Here is a 21,159-nt window from a genome sequence, read left to right as displayed (position 1 = left end):
GCCTAGTGGATAGATGTGTAATGAAGGGCCCCATGTTTGATTCTGGTCTAAGGCACATGCCCGGGTTCCAGGCTCAATCCCTAGGAGGGAGCGAGCAGGAGGCAGGAGCTCAATGATACTCTCCTCATTTGTCTCTCTCTTTCCCTTTTTCTCTGAAATCAATAAAAAAATATATTTTTAAAATGGAGCAGCAACAACAAAAAGTCAACGTTTCTTTCCGCCTCTTTCTCAAATCAATAACCAAAAATTTAGAAATAATAAGAATTTAAAAGATACTATAGCCCGGCCGGCATGGTTCAGTGGTTGAGCGTTGACCTATGAATCAGGAGGTCACGGTTTGATTCCTGGTCGGGGCACATGCCCAGGTTGCGGGGTTGATCCCAATAGGGGGCGTGCAGGAGGCAGCTGATCCATGATTCCCTCTCAGCATTGATGTTTCTATCTCTCTCTGTCTCACTTCCTTTCTAAAACCAATAAAAAAATATTTTAAAAAATAAAAATAAAAGTTACTATACATCAGAGGTTCCTAAGACACCCTCCTCAGGTGAAATTAACTTGCTAGAGCCGTTGGTGCAAACGAATGCCAGTTGCTACTGGTGTTTTGTTTTGTTTTTTAAATATATTTTATTGATTTTTTACAGAGAGGAAGGGAGAGAGTTAGAAACATCGATGATGAGAGAAACATCGATCAGCTGCCTCCTGCACATTTCCTACTGGGGATATGCCCACAACCCAGGTACATGCCCTTGACCGGAATCGAACCTGGGACCTTTCAGTCCGCAGGCCGATGCTCTATCCACTGAGCCAAACCGGTTAGGCTCATACTGAAATATTGACTTCCCTCTGCACACCACCTTCTGGGGATCAAGACTCCAACTGGGCATTGCCCTGATCAGGAATTGAACCAGTGACCTCTTGGTGCATAAGAAAATGCTCAATCCATTGTGCAACACTGTCCAGGGTTGGAGGCCTTTTATTGCCCATCTAGTTCAGCAGTTATGTCCCTTGTATAGATTAGTAAAGAAAGGAGTCGTATGGGGTTGGAGACAAGAGCACACAGATGCCATTACTAGTACAAAGAAAGAGTGAAATGATAAGACATGAAGTAAACTCAGTGACAGATATTGGTAATTCTATAACCATAGTGATGGTTTCAGTTTCATGCACATGTCGAGACTCATCAAATACTATAAATGAAATATGTTCTTCACTAATTAAACCTTTTGAAAAATGGTTCAAAAATTTTAAAAAGTTTTGCATGTCCAACTTTTAGAAAATAGGTTTGGTATCTCTCTACTCAATCCAGGTTCTCATAGCCTCTGGAGGTCAAATATTGTTTCAGTGACATCAAATATACCAAGGAATGAGGGACTTTCATCAAAGTCAACAAAAATACTGGCTGGGTCTCAAAAGCTACATCCTTGGTCTATAGATGCCACTTTTTTTTAATCTTTCATTTCCTTCCTAGGCACTATGACCATTAAGCAAACATCTAGTAAGGTACAGAAATCCATGAAACTCTTTATTTTCAAGGACAAAGACTTTGACCACAGAAGATAAACATATCTGGAGATCCTCTTATTTGTGAATTCACTGATCTTGTCTTTTTCACAGAAACGTTTCTGGATGCATGTATAGAAGAGGCAGATTCCATGTAGCTGTGGCTACAGGATTCTCCAATTCCGATTGGGCTAGTGATTCTGTAGCAATCATTCTGTAACCAATATGGTCCTAAAACCAGTGATCACCACCCATGGAATTGTAGTGATTAAGACAGTTGGCCCATTGTAAAACCTTAAAGAGAAATCCCATTCACATGGACTGGCATAGCCCTGGCCTGTGTGACTGGTGAGCGCATCGGCCCTGATTTCGATGTGTTTTGGGTTAGATTCCTACTCAAGTGCACATAAATGAGTTGTAGGTTCAATGGATGTGTCTGTTTCTCACACTGATTTTTCTCTCTCCCTCGCTTGTTTCCACTGTCTCGAGATGTCAATGGAATAGATGTTGCCACGTGATGATTTACAACAACAAAAGTACTGGCATAGCCTGTGTGAAAAACAAAATTCCTGCTGATCCTAGAAGCAGGTGAAGTTGTCACAACAGCTAAGTTTTGAAAGGATGTCTAAGTCTTCGAAAACTCATAGGATTCAGGCTTCTCACGAGTACCGGAAAACTCTGCAGTCTTTCCTAAAAGGAAGGGGGTAAGCAATGCAAATTCGGTGAAACGTGCTGAGCTAATTCCCCCATCATACTCTACCCTTGGAGGTAGAGAAAGGTTGAGACCAGAGTAAAAATTGTTCACGTCTTCATACTTGTAGAGCCCAAATATGCTTACAAACTACCCCACAAAGAAAACATCCAAAATTAGAGAGGATTTAAAACAAAAAGGTTTTTATTATGTTAAAAACCCAAAGGACATCGACCCAAGCAATCTTCTGATAGTGGCATCAAGAGTGGTAATATTCACCAGAGGTATCTACAAAATTATCAATCATCTTCTTAAAAATATTTTTTTTTTTTCCTGGAAGCTGCCAGCTGAACTCAGATGATGTTCTCTGGGGTCAACAATGGGTAAGGTCCCAAACAGAGCAAATGAAATGCAGATCTCCTAAGGACTCACCGTTACTCCTAATTTCCTTTAACTAATAAGAGAACAAAGTCAGCTTACCTGAGGACAATAGGATGGTGACTGATGAAAACTGTGGGGACCTGCTCATTGTTTGTACAGGTAAAATGGATTCTGTCACAGAAATTTGCAGTGATATAAATCTGCACTAAGCCCTGGGCAGGTTAGAATGTATAACATAAGCAGGTTAGCATGCTTCCCATGTAACTAAACATTATGGAAAATCTTCCTACTGTTGAGGACGGGATTTATGAGATGAAAGTCAGAAAACTGAAGCCTGAGTTTCCTCCAGTGTGCTTAACACGGAACAAAGAAAGTACATTTCCTACACATCTAAGAACTTACTCTAAGGTGTACTCTCATGTGTCCAGAAGTTAGGATTTTGGCTAAAAGATCACCCACATTCATAGCACTCAAAGAGCCTTTCTCCCGTGTGAACTTTCATGCTGAAGAAGATGAGTTTTCCTTATAAAAGATTTGCCACAATTAATGCACTCATAAGGCCTTTCTCCAGTGTGAACGCTCTGGTGGCGACGGAGTGCAGAGCCATACAGAAAAGATTTCCCACATTCCCTGCACTCATATGGCCGTTCCCCAGTGTGAACTCTCTGATGATACTGGAGTCCAGATCTACCGGCAAATGATTTCCCACAATCTGCGCACTCATGTCTTTCCCCAGTGTGAACGCTCTGATGATAATAAAGTCCAGCGGCACTGCAAAACGTTCTTCCACATTCATTGCACTCATATGGCCTTTCTCCCGTGTGAACTCTCTGGTGACGACGAAGGTGGGATATTCTGGTAAAAGATTTCCCACATTCCCTGCACTCATATGGCCGTTCCCCAGTGTGAACACTCTGATGATACAGGAGTCCAGACCTACCGGTAAATGATTTCCCACAATCTGTGCACTCATAAGGTCTTTCCCCAGGGTGAACCCTCTGATGATAATTCAGTCCAGCGGCACTGCAAAAAGTTCTCCCACATTCACTGCACTCATATGGCCTTTCTCCCGTGTGAACTCTCTGATGACGACGAAGGTTGGATATTCTGGAAAAAGATTTCCCACATTCAGTGCACCTATAAGGCCTTTCATCAGAGTGAATTCTTGTATGAAGATGAAGGCTATACATTCTGGTAAAATATTTTCCACATTCACTACACTCATATGGCTTTTGTTCAGTGTGAATTCTCTGATGTTGAATGAGGCTGGAACTTTGGCTAAAGAATTTCCCACATTCACCACACTCATAAGGCTTATCTCCAGCGTGAACTCGACTGTGTTGGATAAGGATCCACCGATCTCTAAAACATTTCCCGCACTCACTGCATTCATATGGCTTTTCCAATGAGTGGACTTTCTGATCATTACGAAGGTCAGGGATTCCTTTAAAACAGTTTTTACTTTCAGGGCTCACAACACACTGCCTTCCAGTATAGACAGCTCGGTCTGGAACAAGTGTGTCGTTGCAGCCAATGGCTTTTTCAGATTCTTTCTGGCAAAGGAATTTTCCCCCGTTTTGAAATGTTACCCCAGACAAGGAAAGTTCGCTTGGTTTGTCCCTGGTAAGAGGAGCCTGTTTCTGAAGTTGTCCTGAGGCAGTAAGGATGCTGTGTCCAACCTCCTGACCAGTAAAAAGCTTCTGGGACACACTGAATGTGCTGCTCTTCACAAGAGAGTCCTTGTTCATACCTCTTATCAAACATTCCGCTCTCACGTCCTGCCCATGGTGCTGGTGCAACTTTGCACTGAAATAAAATGGTTTTGCACATGCCCCACACCTCAAGAATTTCGAACTGTGTTGTGTTCCCTGTTGCTCAACAAACTGGAAAATGTCCCTCAAGACTGCACCACAACTCTCACAAGGGTGGTTCTTCTGAGAAGACAAAGTTCCTTTGATCTTCTTGGCCTGTGACACTCTTACAGAAACATTCTGTTCAATGGACGCCTCCAGACCCAGTGTTCCACAGCAGCAACCTGAACAAAATGAATCGCTGAGTGAATTACACGTTGAGTCTATGGCAAAAGGTTATCTCACCCAGCCGTCGTGTCTCAGTGGTTGAGGGTGGCCTATGAAGCAGGAGGTAATGGTTTGATTCCTTCTCAGGGTGCATGCCCTGGTTGTGGGCTACATTGCCATTAAGGGGTATTCAGGAGGCAGCCAATCAATGATTCTCTCCCATCATTGATTACATTTCTCTATCTCTCCCTTGCAATAAAAATCAATAAATATTTATTTTAAAAAGGGGAAAAAAAGATAATCTCATTACAAATGTCCATCTGTCGCACGTGGAATAATTCTATGTATTGATTTTCAAGACAAACGACTTAGAATCTTAGGAAATGGCTTTTATACATTAAGTGGTAACTAAATGGGAGGAGGGGAATTCAAGAAAAGAGGAACATGGTTATAGGATGGGACACAAAATAATGAGGATCAATCTACTAGCTGTTCTTCTGCAAATTGCTCCCTCCAGGACGTTTCCTGCTAATTCCATAACACATTGTACTAGAATGTGAATGTGGCCCACCCAATGGAGGTCAGTGCTTGAGCATCTGATTATGAATCAGGAGGTTAAAGTTTGGTTTCTGGTCAGGGGACAAGCTGGAATTTTAAATCCATCTTTAGTGTGGGACCTGCAGGAGACAGACAGGCCATGATTCTCTCTCATCACTGATTTTTCTCCCTCTCTCTCCCTTCCTCTCAGAAATAATTAAAATTATATGTGAGAGGAAAGAAAGAAAGAAAAAAAAGTAATGGGAATGTCCACAAGCCCATAAAAATTAACTGCAAAGGAGTGGATGATGTTCCAGGTCAACACAAAGATATATACATATCCAAAGTTCTGTAGGCAGCAGTAAAGTGAGAGAGGGGGTGGCAGACTGGGTGAGCAAACCCATGTGGAAATGGCAGGGGTCAATATACAAGGGTTGAAGATGCTTCAGTTATCTGCAGAGCTTGCACTAGTGCGCCCCTAGTGGCCTGCTCTGTGATGGACCTTTGGAAACTTTGTTTCAGGAATCAGGAGTACCTCCTGCAACGTTGGTGAAACCAACCACACTTTACACATCAGAGGAACCTGCAGAGCATGTCGGCGTGAATTCCAACAAAAACCCCATGGCCACAACCTTCCCCATGAAGGTAACAAAAATCAAGAAGATAATAAACTTATGTAATATGCACCCAAGGACAGAAAAACTAAGTACAATAAGCAAATAATATCAGATCTGAAAGCAGAAAAAAGGTTAATAGAGAACTTCAACATTCTCCTTTCACAAAGTCTAGATCAGTGGTTCTCAACCTGTGGGTAGCGATCCCTTTGGGGGTCGAACGACCCTTTCACAGGGGTCGCCTAAAACCATCGGAAAACACATATATAATTACATATTGCTTTTGTGACTGATCACTATGCTTTAATTATGTTCAGTCTGTAACAATGAAATTGGGGGTCTCCTCAACATGAGGAACTGTAATAAAGGGTCGGGGCATTAGGAAGGTTGAGAACCACTGGTCTAGATCATCCCATCTAAAATGAGTAAGCAATTATTGAAGTTTGATTCCTCTTGAGAGGAACTCTAATCCTGAATATATACAGGGAATTATATCCAAATGCAACAGCAGAGGCCTTCTTGACCAGCCACACACGAAACATTCTCTCGGTACATCAAGGTGTTACCAAAAGGGGACCAGGGTGCAGTAGGTCTGCCTCCGAGCAGACTATCCTGGGTGGGTTCTTGAATTAGAGGAAAGATCTGTCAACAGGAGTCCAGGTGACTATGAGACTGCACTTCTTAAAGCAAAGGACATAGAAACGGAGAAAGAACTTAGGGTAGAAGCAGCAACAGGAGAGAACAGGAGAGAGCCTGGGCTGTGCTCTGCTCTGGCCCCTTGGAAAAGCTACTGGAAAGCAGTGAGCCAAGTGTGGGCTGCGGTTCACTCAAGGGGAAGTGACGATCAAAATGAGCTCTAGCCGGCTTGGCTCAGTGGATAGAGCGTTTGCCTGAGGACTGAAGGGTCCCATATTAGATTCCGGCCAAGGGCACATGCCTGGTTGCAGGCTCAATCCCCAATAGGGGGCGTGCAGGAGGCATCCGATCAATGATTCTCTCTCATCATTGTTGTTTCTATCTCTCTCTCCTTCTCCCTTCCTCCCTGAAACCAATAAAGAAATATAAAAATGGAAGAAGTGAGTCAGGACAGGCCTGCTGTTAGCTCACTGGGATGTCAGAGACAAGCGGAAAATGGAGATAGGGTGAAAAGGCCCGTTGCTCCTCTGGTTGCATATCTAGTGGGGAGCCTTAAAATTTGGAAAAAAGTTAAAACTACAATCCTGAGGAAGGGGGAGGGGGGGAGGAGGATGCAGACGTGCTGAAAGAAGAATACACCAGGAAAGGATGGTCTTACCCTGTGAGGATACGAGAGCAAAATTCTCCAGCATCACCTCGAGGTACAGGTGTCTCTGAGCCTCATCAAGGAGGCGCCATTCCTTCCTGGAGAAGTACATGGCGACACTGTCAAAGGCTACACCAACCTGTTGGAATGAATACAACAGAGTCAGGAAGAGTCTGTCTGAGAACCCACAATCCTCCTCTTCCCCACAACCCACAGTTCTGAGAAGACACCCAGCCCTGGTGCCAGTGCTGCCTGCTCTGTCATCACAGTCCCATTAATCACTCTTATCACCCTCACAACAACCGGCAGGACAACGGGAAAAAGAGGGTAGGGGGCAAGGTAAATGCCACCTAAGCTTGGGGCCCTGCCAGAAGGGCTCCATCATTACTGCCCCGCAAATCCACTGGGATGTCCCAGATCATTCCTGCAGGACGCAGCAAAACATGGGCTGTGCTTCACCCTTAGATCCACACACAGGCACCCAGGACCATCAGCTCAAACAGCCTCTAGTCTGCACACCACTGTGTCACCTCTAGCTGCTTCCCATCTTCACACCCCAGGTTCCCTCCCTCAGCTCTGTCTCCTTTGTCCTGGTGCACAAAAAAGCTACCACTTTTGCATGTATCCATCCCGGAGCCCTCCCCTGACCCTGACCCTACCCCTACCATGTGACCAGCTGCTCACTGGATATTTCCACTCACTGTTGAAATTTCTAAAAAATGACCAAAAGAACCTTCTGAAATTCTCCAACAAAATTAACCTTCTACCATCTTCCCCAGCCCAGTTGACAGGGCCAGCATCAGTTTGGCTGGTAGGACCAAAAACCCTTTAGTTGTCCTCACCTCCTCCCTTTCTCTGCCGCAGTTGTGGACAAAAACTATCCACCTAACAGATAACCTGAAAGGCTCAGGGAAGGCCGGGAGAGTGAGCTTGCAAGCACAGAAAGGTGACACAGCAAGAAAGTAAAACTATATTCTTACTTTTTTTTATAATGTATTTTATTTATTTTTTTTAAAATATATTTTATTGATTTTTCACAGAGAGGAAGGGAGAGAGATAGAGAGTCAGAAACATCGATGAGAGAGAAACATCGATCAGCCGCCTCCTGCACAACTCCCACTGGGGATGTGCCCGCAACCCAGATACATGCCCTTGACGGGAATCGAACCTGGACCCTTCAGTCCGCAGGCCGACGCTCTATCCACTGAGCCAAACCGGTTTCGGCTATAATGTATTTTATTGAATTTTTACAGAGAGGAAGGGAGAGGGATAGACAGTTAGAAACATCGATCAGCTGCTTCCTGCACACCCCCCACTGGGGATGTGCCTGCAACCAAAGTACACGCCCTTGACCGGAATCGAACCTGGGAGCCTTCAGTCCGCAGGCCGAAGCTCTATCCCCTGAGCCAAACCGGTTAGGGCTCACCTTGTTTTATACATTATACATTACATGCAAAGGAGAAGAGGTACGTGTATTAAGTGAAATCCATTGGTGATTGATCAGGGAGGCAGGAGAAAGTGAGGGGGGAGGGGAATCATCTGGAATGGGACAAAAAGTAAAATGCTAGACACAGACTTCCAGTGAGTGGCTGGGTAAAGGGTAGTTAACAGTCAACAATTAACGTAATGACCATAACAATGAAGGAGCTTATGGCCCCAGAGAATTCCTTTTTGCCCATCGGGAGTCCTGGAGGTCGTTAATGGGCTGAAAAGGGGGACATATGTTATACTTTCAACCATAAAGATTTTTTAAATAAAAAAATTAAACAAACATCACAGTGACCTTTGTCAGGGAAGATTCTTGCCTAGGACAGGGCTACACACCATAGGCTTCTTTTAGCTAAGTTTTAATTTCAGACCATCCTTTGAGGTGACTTCCGGTCTTTGGGTTTGCAGGGTGGCCATGCAGGCCTCCCCTGTGTCCCACAGGTTAACACGTGGCCCCCTTTTCGTCCACACCCCACTCCAGTCTGTCCCCTCCCAGGGGCATTGAAAACCCTTCCAAACCCAACACAGCCCTGGCCGGTTTGGCTCAGTGGATAGAGCCTCGGCCTGCGGACGGTGTGTGTGGGTGTGTGGGTGTGTGTGTGTGTGTGTGTCCCGGGTTCGATTCTGGTCAAGGGCATGTACCTGGGTTGCGGGCTCATCCCGTGGGGGGTGTGCAGGAGGCAGCTGATGGATGTTTCTCTCTCATGGATGTTTCTAACCCTCTATCCCTCTCCCTTCCTCTCTGTAAAAAATTTTACAAAAACCAACACAGCCCGTGCCCCCCCTGTTCACACCCCCGCGGCCCCGCGGGCACTCAGAGCGAAGGCACAACCTCTCCGCCTCCCAGACCAGACGGGACTCCGACCCACACTGTTCGGGGCGCAGGGAAGACGGACCCCAGGACCCCGCGTCCTCCTGGGTCAGCGGCCCCTGCGCTGCTCCCCGGTCGGCCCCTCACCCTCTCCCTCCCCCTCACACCGGGGGTCACCCCCCAGCGCCTCGCGGTCGCGATGCGGGGCCCGGGCTGCAGGGTCGGAGGGGGCGGCGGGGAGGCCCCGGGGACACGCTCACCTCCTCCGGGCGCCAGGGCGCGGCCCCGGCCATCGGGCTCTGCGGGCGGAGCGGCCGGGACCGGGACCTGGACCCCGACCCCGTCCCGCCCTGAGCGGGTCCCTCGCGGCGTGGGGAGCCAAACCCGCGTCGGCGGCGGGACCAGCGGCCCTTCTCGCCTTCCCCTCCGGGCGCCTCCACCTTCCCTCCGACCCAGTCAGGTGACCCTGAGGGAAGAAATGGCGCGAACCGGGAGAAACCGGAAGTCCCGCCCTCCCCGCTGGGCTCTATGGAAAAGCGTGTTCTGGGCCCTCATTGGCTCAGGGCTCTGCACTTCACCGACGGCCTTCTGGGTAATAAGGCTCTGAGGTCCAGGTGGGGTGGTGGCCAGGCCTTTCCCACCAGCCTCCAGGACAGCGGTTCTCAACCTGTGGGTCGCGACCCCGTTGGGGGTCGAACGACCCTTTCGCAGGGGTCTCCTAAGACCATCGGAAAACACATAAAATAATTACATACTGTTTTTGTGATTAATCTGTGCTTTAATTATGTTCAGTTTGTAACAATGAAAATACATGCTGCATATCCGATATTTACATGACGATTCACCACAGTGGCGACATTACAGTCATGAAGTAGCAACAAAAATTAACTAATAATTTAAAAAAATAAAAATAAATAAATTTAAAAAAGAAAATAATTTTATGGTTGCGGGTCACCACCACATGAGGAACTGTATTAAAGGGTTGCGGCATTAGGGAGGTTGAGAATCGCTGCTCTAGGAGGAAATCTGGGACCCACCGCTAGGGACTCTGGGACATGGCAGTCGCTGTGCCCAAGGGACTCCTGGGAAATGGCCACAGAAGGCGCTCATGGAGCTCCTACCAGGACGCCCGGGTGATTAGAACACCTTCCCGATGGGCCCAATGGAGCTTGGGTCCCGGGTGAGGGCTCATGAATCAGCCAATGAAGGTGTCAATAAGTAGGACCACAAAGCGATGGTTCTCTCTCCTTTCTCAACAACTCTAAAAAACCGCAAAGTAAACAGTTTTTAAATATATATTTTGTTACTGATTTACGAGAAGGGAGAGGGAGGGAGATAGAAACATCAATGATGAGAGAGAATTATTGATCAGCTGACTCCTACTCGCCCCCCACGGCAGATGTTGCTTTCAAGTGCCCGGAATGGGAATCGAAATGGCACCTCCTGTTTCATGGGTCGATGCTCAACCACTGCGCCATGTTTGCCGGGCTCAACCTCAGTCTTGAGTTCAGCTAAGAAGAAATTCGGAGCCATAGATCTCTAGTGCAAGGGAAAATTTATTCAGCAGGAAACACGAAGCCAAAAGAATCGAGTATGGCTCATAGAGCTGCCCCATGGTGTTGGCATGTGCTTCTTGTCAACATAAGAAAAATCCAGCCCTAGCCGAAACCGGTTTGGCTCAGTGGATAGAGCGTCGGCCTGTGGACTGAAGGGTCCCGGGTTCGACTCCGGTCGAGGGCATGTACCAGGGTTGCGGGCACATCCCTAGGAGATGTGCAGGAGGCAGCTGGTCGATGTTTCTCTCTCATCGATGTTTCTGGCTCTCTATCTCTCTCCCTTCCTCTCTGTAAAAAATCAATAAAATATATTTAAAAAAAAAAAAAAAAAGAAAAAAAAGAAAAATCCAGCCCTAGCCGAAACCGGTTTGGCTCAGTGGATAGAGCTTCGGCCTGCGGACTGAAAGGTCCCGGGTTCGATTCCGGTCAAGGGCATGTACCTGGGTTGCGGGCATATCCCCAGTAGGAGATGTGCAGGAGGCAGCTGATCGATGTTTCTCTCTCATTGATGTTTCTAACTCTCTCTCTCCCTTCCTCTCTGTAAAAAATCAATAAAATATATTTAAAAAAAAAAAAAAGAAAGAAAGAAAAACCCAGCCCTAACCGGTTTGGCTCAGTAGATAGAGCATCGCCCATGGCACCAACTCGTGCACCTTGGAAGAAACTGTGGGCCAAAAGGTTGCGGTGGGCACAGGGGCGGGTCTTGGCCCATCTTCCATGCCCCCGCCCAGCTCCTCCTATCACGGCCCGGTCCCCTGTGTGCCTACAGGGCCGCTCAGGCCAAGGTTGCTGCTCCCAAACACTGGCGGCGCCAGCCCAGCTCGCACCCGCTGGCTGGTGCTGTCAGCGGGTGCAAGTGGCGAATGCTGCCCCGATTGCCCCTCAGGAGCAGGGGGAGGTGGAGAAAACCTCAGGCGCAATTGGGGCCAGCAGCTGCCACTTGCACCCACTGATGGTGCTGAGCAATCAGGACCTGTGCCGGGAGCTGACAGCAGGTGCGAGCGGAGGCTCCGGTGCCAGCTGTGGGTGGGAGCAGGGCCAGCGCCGGCAGCAGATGTGAGCAACCGCGGCGCACACGGGAGCAAAGAATTTTCAGGAACCAGCAGAGGCTCATCCCTATGACAGCAACTGGTGCCCCGCCTTGGTCTGGCGTCCCCACGTTCCTGCTCCACCATCCCGCTGTGGTCGATGCCCTCCATGTTCCACGCTCTGTCGCTTGCTGCAATGCCCACATGTTCTGCGTGTGCCCCCTCGTGGTCGGCGAATGTCATAGTGACTGGTTGTTCAGTTGTTCAGCCGTTAGGTCTATTTGCATATTAGCGTTTTATATATATATAGACGGTACTGGAAATCATAACCACAGCAATCACACAAGAGGAAATAAAAGGCATCCAAATTGGAAAGGATGAAGTAAAGCTCATTATTCGAAGATGACATGATACTGTACATAGGAAACCCTAAAGACTCCACCAAAATACTAGTAGATATAATAAATGAATTTGGGAATGTAGCAGGATCAAAATCCACACCCCAAAATCGATGGCTTTTTTATACAGCAATAAAGAATTCTCAGAAAGAGAAACTAAACAACCCCACTTATCACTGCAAAAAGAAAAAAATTATGATACTTAAGTAAAAAAATTTTTTTTAAGTTTGAGAAAATTCCAAACAGGCGTCACCTAGCTAGACTAGAGGAAAGGCTTTTCTTGAGCAGAAAGGAAGTAAAATAAGAAAATTATTTAAATGGCAACCGCTTAAATAGTTGCCTCAGTTGTGAGAACCTCGTTTGTTATTTGTGACTGATCTCTCTTAGGTTTCAATTCTTACCAGTGAGGCTTTGACAAGATTCTCCTCGGGTTAGATTTGCCACTGTCCACATGTAGGCAGCGTGGCATTGGAGCCACCTCAGTCTCATGGCATCCTTGTTTAATGACAGTTCCAAGCCCAAGAAGCAGGTCGCTTCAGTGTCTGAAGGTTCTGGGGATCAAGACCTTATACCAGCAAGCAGCTTGGCCCACTGCAGACACTCAAAGGGTGTCCCCTAGAAACCCGAGCTCAGCTGCCCTTGCTGAGTGAGCACGTCGATCGCCCCACGGCCTGGAACAGGAGGTAACCATCCTGGTGGCCACCAGTTAAGTTCTCAAGGTTTCACCTCGGCACCGACCCTGCCCACCAGCACCACCTGGGACTGCTTAGAAATGCTGCTTCCCAGTCCCAAGCCCAAACCTATGGGGTCACTTTGGGGGTGAGCCCCAAGAATCAGCGCTTTGAGGCACCTTTAGGTCGTGCTGTGGTTCCTGTGGACAGAGCACGGGAGGTCATGTGACAGCCATGAATCTCCTCCACAGCTGCAAGATTTCACAACTGAGGTGACAGAAGTTGGCAGGACGCATTACCTCAATAACAATAATTTAAAAAACCACAGAGAAACACTTCAGCCCTGGCCGGTTTGGTTCGGTGCAAAGGGCACCGGCCTGGGGACTGAAGGGTCCCAGGTTCAATCCCGGTCAAGAGTACGTACCAGGGCGGCAGGATCAATCTGTGGTCCTGGTCGGAGCATGTGTAAAGGCAACCCATGAGTGTGACTCTCTCACATCGATATCTGTCTCTGTGTGTCTCTCTCCCACACTTCCATTCTCTAAAAAATTCAATGGGAAAAATATCCTCAGGCGAAGATTAACAAAACAAAAACAAACTTGCCCTACAGGTTTGGCTCAGTAGATAGTGTCCCCCGCGGAGTGGAGGGTCCCAGGTTCCATTCTGGACAAGAGCACATACCTCAGTTGCAGGTTCCATCCCCAGCCCTGGTCAGGGCACATGCAGGAAGCAACCCATCAATGTCTCTCTCTCTCACATTTATGTTTCTCTCTGTCTCTCCCCTTCCCTTCTAATCTCTAAAAATCAATAGGAAATATCCTGGGGTGAGGATTAACAAAACAAATAAATTTAATACACAAAATGTCCAAATTTCAATTGTTTATTAATAAATTACAAGGCCAATGTATGAAAAAGAATGGTCATTTAAATTGCGTTTTGCACGTGCATAGATTGCAACTTAAATCTAGGAAGGTTGATGGGCAAGTCAAAAGTGTAACATATTTACACATCCTTGCTATATAAATGAACTATGGGTAATTTTCAGTCTGCATGTTCAGGGATACGAGTTTCAATACAAACAGATGGCTCCAGGGTTGTTACACAGAACAGAAAGTTGCATATTCTCAGCACACTTTCAGGCAGTGATGGTGAACCTTTTGAGCTCAGCGTGTCAGCATTTTGAAAAACCCTAACTTAACTCTGGTGCCGTGTCACATATAGAAATTTTTTGACATTTGCAACCATAGTAAAACAAAGATGTATATTTTTAATATTTATTTTATATATTTAAATGCCATTTAACAAAAAAAAAAAATCGACCAAAAAAATGAGTTTGCGACGGTTCGCCATCATTGCTTTAAGGACTTACTCCAGTGTGAAGTCTCTGATGATAGCGAAGTCTGGAATGATCGATAAAAGATTTCCCACATTCACTGCACTCATAAGGCCTTTCTCCTTTGTGAAGTCTCTGATGATAAGAGAGAGTGTCACTATGGGCAAAACATTTCCCACATTCACGGCACTGATACGGCCTTCCTCCCGTGTGAATTCTCTGGTGTTTAACCATATTTGACTTCGACTTAAAAGACCACCCACACTGACTACACTGATAAAGTCTTTCTCCTGTGTGCACTATCTGATGATTCTTGAGGATGAAACGACAGGAAAACGATTTCCCACATTCACTGCACTGATAAGGCCTTTCTCTAGTGTGAATTCTCTGGTGTGTAACCATATTTGACTTCCTACTAAAAGACTTCCCACAATGACTACACTGATATGGTCTCTCTCCTGTGTGCACTATCTGATGATTCTTGAGGTACATACGACAGGAAAACGACTTCCCACATTCACTGCACTGATAAGGCCTTTCTCCACTGTGAAGTCTCTGGTGTGTAATAAGATAAGATTTTTGGGTAAAGCTTTTCCCACATTCACTGCACTGATAAGGCCTTTCTTCTGTATGTGTTTTCTGGTGTTTAAGAAGGTAATAGTGAAGGGTAAAAGATTTCCCACATTCACTGCATTGGTAAGGTCTTTCTCCTGTGTGGACTTTCTGATGACTACAGAGTTTGGATCGAATTGGAAATGATTTCCCACACTCATTGCACTGATAAGGCCTGTCTCCAGTGTGAATTCTCAGATGGTAACGAAGCCCATATTGAGAGGTAAAAGATTTCCTACATTCACTACATTCATAAGACTTTCTTCCACTATGAACTATCTGATGTTGAGTGAGGGAAGACAGTTGGCTAAATGATTTCCGACATTCAAGGGACTCATAAGGCCTTTCTCCAGAGTGAACGGTCTGTTGTCGAATGAGGATGCATCTACGGCTAAAACATTGTGCACATTCACGGCACAACTCACAGTTTTCCCCAGTGTGACTTCTCCAGGGATAAATGAGCACAGATTTTGGGTGAAAGGACTTCCCACAATTGCTGCACTTGTACTGCCTTGGGCCACCACGAAATCTTCGATGCTGATTGAATTTATCGCTCTTCACAAGCAGAGCCCTGTCCACACAGCTTCCTAAGGGCTTCTTTGCCAGGTGCTGCTTCTGGTGAATTTGGAAGTTTGTACCCAAATAAAATTGTTTCCTACCTACCCCACACCTGACCACGTTCTGGCTGTGTGGTGTTCCTTGGGGCTCGGCCAAATGGAATATGTCTCTCAAGATGGGTCCACAGCTCTCACAGAAGTGGGTCTTCAGGGAAGACACAGCCACCTTGGAGGGCCTGGACGGTGACCCTCCTACAGAAGCACTCTGTTCACAGGGAGCGTCTGCATCCTCTGCTCCACAGCAGCCACCTGAACACAAATAAAGGCTGGTGAAGTACAGGTTGACTAAAGGAATGGGTTAATGCCATCACAAATGTGTATTTGTCATATGTAGAAATGAGTTTGTGGGATGCTGTTCAACAAAGGGAATTAAAATATGGCCACTGGGCATGAATAAAAGTATACTTCTTGTATGTGTTTAATGGTTATCAGATTAAAACCAAGTGCTATAACTCTAAGATGTTTTAAGTAACCCTCATGGTAATCACAAAGCAAAAGAAATGAAGGAAAAGAAATGAATGCATACCACTATGGAAAAATAATTAAACCAGAGAGTTAGCAAGAGAGAAAAAACAAACAAAACAAAACAAAAAGGGTACAAAATATGTACACAAAAGCTGACAAGACAGACAACAGAGGACAAGGGTGAGGGCAGGATTTGGGGGGTGGGAGGGGAATAGAGGGGTAAGGACACATTTGTAATACCTTAATCAATAAAGGGAAAAAAATAGTTAACAAGACGGCAATCGTCAAGTACTTACAAAGTTATCAAGTTATACACAGTAGCTTAACTTATTAAAAAAACAAGTTTCGCCCTAACCGGTTTGGCTCAGTGGATAGTGCGTTGGCCTGCGGACTCAAGGGTCCCAGGTTCGATTCCAGTCAAGGGCATATACCTTGGTTGCGGGCACATCCCCAGTGGCGAGTGTGCAGGAGGCAGCTGGTTGATGTTTCTCTCTCATCGATGTTTCTAACTATCTGTCCCTCTCCCTTCTTCTCTGTAAAAAATCAATAACATATATTTTTAAAAAACAAACAAGTTTCAAACACATGTTGCCTGAAAAAGTCTACAGTGTTAAGGACAGGAAGGATCTGAAGGTGAAGAAGTTGAAAACAATAATTCATGTAAATGGAAGTAAAAAGAGAATAGCCCAAACTTATAAGTAGCTATACTTTACCAGAAAAATAGACTTCAACTCAGAATACTAAGAAAGTCATTATCCTATCTAATAAAGAAGGAATGTAGTAATTGACCGCCACGCCCTCACAAGATGGCAGTGCCCACAGCCAATAAAGTGGGAATATGCTAATCGACTGACACAACCGCAAAGACGGCGACACACACAGCCACAAGATGGCGGCGCCCAGTCCCCTAAGCCCCTACAGGGCGGCAGGCGCACGGCACAGCCAGGCCTGCCCCCAGGTGGGTCCAGCCACTCCGTGCACCTGCCTCTGGAGTCCCCCAGTCCCCTCAGCCGCCAGCTGCTCAGGGCCAGCCCCAGGCGCAGGCAAGCCTCGGATGGCGGCTGCCCAGCTGCCCAGGGTGGGCCCAAGGCTCAGGGAACGATGGCCGGCCGAGGCTTGCGTTGCCAACAGTGGCAGCAGGAGAGGTGGGATGGGGGTGTCGCCTCCTGCCCCTGAGGGCTCCTGGACTGTGAGAGGGGGCAGGCCGGGCGGAAGGATCCCCCTACAGTGCATGAATTTTCAGGCACCAGGCCGCTAGTCTATATAATAAAAGCCTAAGTGACCTTTACGGGGGAACGACCAGAACATCTCGTTGCAATGATGCGCACTGACCACCAGGGGGCAGACACTCAACACAGAAGCTGCCCCCGATGCTCAGAGGGCTCCCACATGGGGAGCGCCGCTCAGCCAGAAGCCGGGATCGTGGATGGCAAGCGCAGTGGTGGTGGCAGGAGCCTCTCTTGCCTCCGCAGCAGTGGTGAGAAGCAGCAAGCAGGCGGCAGGTAAGGAGCAAGGGGTCCTGGACTGTGAGAGGACACAGGCCAGACTGAGGGACCAACCCCTCCTCCCCACTGCAAGAATGTCATGCACCAAGCCTCTAGGATAATGATAAAGAAATTGATTGATCAAGAGAATAAAAACATACATTTTTTCTTTTAAACATGTTTTTACTGATTTTTTTCAAAAGAGAGGTAGGGCCGAAACCGGTGTGGCTCAGTGGATAGAGCGTCGGCCTGCGGACTGAAGGGTCCCAGGTTCGATTCCGGTCAAGGGCATGTATCTGGGTTGCGGGCTCATCCCCAGTGGGAGATGTGCGGGAGGCCGCTGATGGATGTTTCTCTCTCATCGATGTTTCTAACTCTCTATCTCTCTCCCTTCCTCTCTGTAAAAAATCAATAAAATATATTTAAAAAAAAAAAAAAAAAGAGAGAGGTAGGGAGGGTGAAACAACTCTGAGAGAGAGAAGGATTGATTGGCTGCATATTGCCAATCCCTGGTGGGGGGCAGTGCAGGAGGCAGCAGAACAACGTTCTCTCATCTATTGGTATTTCTCTGACTCTCTTTTTCTCTCTCTGAAATTAATTTTTTAAGAAGAAGTAAAGAGCCCTGGCCGGGTTTGCTCAGTGGTTAACACCCTGGCATACAGACCAAAGGGTCATGGGTTCTATTCCTGTTCAAGGACATGTACCACCGTTTCAGGTTACTGAGCCATGGTAGGGGAGTGAGAGGGAGGCAACCAATCAATGTTTCTCTCTCTCTTTCTCTTCCTCTCCTCCCTCCCTGCCACTCTCTCTAAAAATCAAAGGAAAAAATATCCTCAAGTGAGGATTAAAAACAAATAATAAATAAATAAATAAAATAAAAGAGGAGACATTACAACCAATACCACAGAAACATAAATATCTTTTTTTTATAAAATAGAATTTTACTGCCGTGGCCGGTTTGGCTCGGTGGATGGAGCGTCAGCCTGCGGACTGGGGGTCCCGGGTTCGATTCTGGTCAAGGGCATGTGCCTTGGTTGCGGGCGCGTCCCCGGTGGGAGGTGTGCAGGAGGCAGCTGATAGATGTTTCTCTCTCACTGATGTTTCTGGCTCTCTGTCCCTCTCCCTTCCTCTCTGTGGAGGATCAATGGAGTATATTAAAAAAAAAAATTGAATTTTACTGATTTCAGAAAGGAAGGGTGAAGGAGAGAGAGATAGAAACATCAATGATGAGAGAGAATGATTGATCAGCTGCCTCCTGCACTCCCCCCCACTGGGGATGGAGCCTGCAACCTAGGCATGAGACCTGACCCAGACAGTATGGCGTTTCCTCAACAAATTAAAAATGGAACTCCCATTTGGCCCTGTGATCTCACTTCTAGGAATATATCCCAAGAAAACAGAAACACCAATCAGAAAGGATATATGCACCCCTATGTTCATAGCAGCACAATTCACCATAGCTAAGATCTGGATACAGCCAAAGTGCCCATCAGTAGATGAATGGATTAGAAAACTGTGGTACATCTACACGATTGAATACTATGCTGCTGTAAAAAGGAAGGAACTCTTACCATTTGCAACGTCATGGATGGAACTGGAGAGCATTATGCTAAGTGAAATAAGCCAGTCAATGAAGGAAAAATACCACATGATCTCACTCATTTCTGGATAATAAAGACCATTATAAACTTATGAACAAAAATAGATACAGAGGCTGAGCAGCCTCGAACAGACTGTCAAACTGCAGCAGGAAGGCCGGGGAGGGTTGGGGGGCGAGAGGGGGGTAAGAGATCAACCAAAGGACTTGCATGCATGCATATAAGCATAACCAATGGACATAAGACACTGGGGGTAGGGGAGGCCAGAGGATTGTCAAGGGCAGGGAAAAAAGGAGACATATGTAATACTCTTTGTAATACTTTAAGCAATAAAACAATTTAAAAAATAAAAATAAAAAAAATAAAATAAAATCAGGAACAAGCCTTGGCTGGGGTGGCTCAGTTGGTTACAGCATTGTCCTGTGCACTAAAAGGTCATAGGTTGGCTTCCCAACAAGGTAACACACCCAGGTTTCGGGTTCAATCCCATCAGGGTGCATGCGGAAGGCAACCAATTGATGTTTCTCTCTCACATCCAAGTTCCTTTCTCTTTTTTTTGCTCTCCCTTCCACTCTCTCTGAAAAATGATTCTCGCCTAAGGATTAAAAAAACAAGTAAAAAATAAAATCAGGAACAAGATAAGGATGTCCACTCTCCTCATTTCTATTCACAATAGTCCTGGAATTCCTACCCAGAGTACTTAGGCAAGCAAAAGAAACAAAAGGCATCAAAATCAGAAATAAATAAAACTGTTTACAGGACACAAGTTTATACATATAAAACCCTAAATACCTATAGCATAAGACTGTCAGAACTAATAAATCAATTAGTAGAGTTGCAAGATATAAAATCAACATAGAGCCCAGCTTGTGTGGCTCAACGGTTAAGTGTTGACCTATGAACCAGGAGGTCACTGGCTTGATCATAGGCTGGGGCACATGCCCAGGTTTCAGGCTCGATCCCCAGTAGGGGGCGTGCAAGAGGCAGCTGATTGATGTTTTTCTCTCATCCATGTTTCTATCTCTTCCTCTCCCTTCCTCTCTCTCTCTGGTAATAAAAAAAGCATATTGAAACAAACAAACAGAAATCAACAAAGAAAAATCAGTTGTGTTTCTACACACTAATAATGATATTTTTAAATAAGAAATTAAGCAAGCGCCGAAACCGGTTTGGCTCAGTGGATGGAGCGTCGGCCTGCGGACTGAGGGGTCCCGGGTTCGATTCCGGTCAAGGGCATGTACCTGGGTTGCGGGCACATCCCCAGTGGGAGATGTGCAGGAGGCGGCTGATCGATGTTTCTCTCCCATCGATGTTTCTAACTCTCTATCTCTCTCCCTTCCTCTCTGTAAAAAATCAATAAAATATATTAAAAAAAAAAAAGAAAAGAAATTAAGCAAGCAATCACATAGACAAATAGCATCAAAAACAATAAATATATACAAATTAACATAACCAAGAAGGTGCAAGATCTGGACACTGAAAATGAAAAGACATCACAAACAAATGGAAAGATATCCCATGTTCTGGATTGGAAAAATTAATATTGTTAAAATGTGCATACTACCCAATGGAATTTATAGATTCAAACCCATTCCTATTAAATTTCAAACTCGACTGTTCTGCCCTGACCAGGGTCGCTCAGTTGGGTGTTGTCTCGTGCACTCAGGTTGCTGTTCGATCCCCTGGTGAGGACACATGCCCGGGGTTGATGGCTCCTTTCTCGGTAGAGATTGTGTAGGAGGAAGCCAATCCATGTTTCCCCCTCATATGGATATCTCTCTCTCTCCCTCTCCCTTCCTCTTTCTCGAAAAATCAATTAAAAGCCCTAACCGGTTTGGCTCAGTGGAAAGAGCAGGGGTGGGCAAACTTTTTGTGAGTGGGTGCCAAAACCAGCAAAATCTCTGACTCAAAACTCTTCTGGGTGCCAACCCTAATTTTTTGAGAACATGTGACGCTGACTTGATATCTCTTAAGGTGTACGCATGTGAAGAACCTTGAAGAAATAATAAAATTCATTCAAGCGACAAAAACACAGCCTATGATGATGAAAAATACATTTATTTTTTAATGTGTAC

The 21,159-nt window shown here is 46.0% G+C and overlaps 2 protein-coding genes across 4 annotated transcripts in view; both read right to left on the bottom strand.

Annotated features, from left to right (window-relative positions):
• Positions 1–2,459: 2,459 nt before the first annotated feature.
• On the bottom strand, positions 2,460–4,602 carry LOC118657443 (zinc finger protein 501-like). The gene has a single exon (XM_036311472.1). It carries the CDS (start codon positions 4,318–4,320, stop codon positions 3,043–3,045), a length of 1,278 nt encoding a protein of 425 aa, XP_036167365.1. The 5' UTR covers positions 4,321–4,602; the 3' UTR covers positions 2,460–3,042.
• A 9,237-nt stretch (positions 4,603–13,839) lies between these two features.
• Positions 13,840–21,159, bottom strand: part of LOC118657440 (zinc finger protein 256-like) — a 29,258-nt gene continuing 21,938 nt past the window's right edge. For 2 of the 3 annotated variants that reach the window (XM_036311466.1, XM_036311467.1), the window contains exon 3: positions 13,840–15,786. In XM_036311466.1, the coding sequence (XP_036167359.1) occupies positions 14,333–15,786 (1,454 nt within the window). In that variant the 3' untranslated portion in view covers positions 13,840–14,332. The remainder of the gene's footprint in view (positions 15,787–21,159) is intronic. The other variant, XM_036311468.1, reaches the window with a different exon arrangement.

The sequence above is a fragment of the Myotis myotis genome, unplaced genomic scaffold, assembly GCF_014108235.1.
Source record: "Myotis myotis isolate mMyoMyo1 unplaced genomic scaffold, mMyoMyo1.p scaffold_m19_p_55, whole genome shotgun sequence".
Lineage (NCBI taxonomy): Eukaryota > Metazoa > Chordata > Mammalia > Chiroptera > Vespertilionidae > Myotis > Myotis myotis.
Note: the sequence above shows the minus strand (reverse complement) of the source record. Positions and strands in the feature narration are given on the sequence as shown.

Bases quoted from the DNA above. Each gene is read 5' to 3' on its own strand.
- LOC118657443 (XM_036311472.1), bottom strand. From the start codon at position 4,320: ATGAACAAGGACTCTCTTGTGAAGAGCAGCACATTCAGTGTGTCCCAG.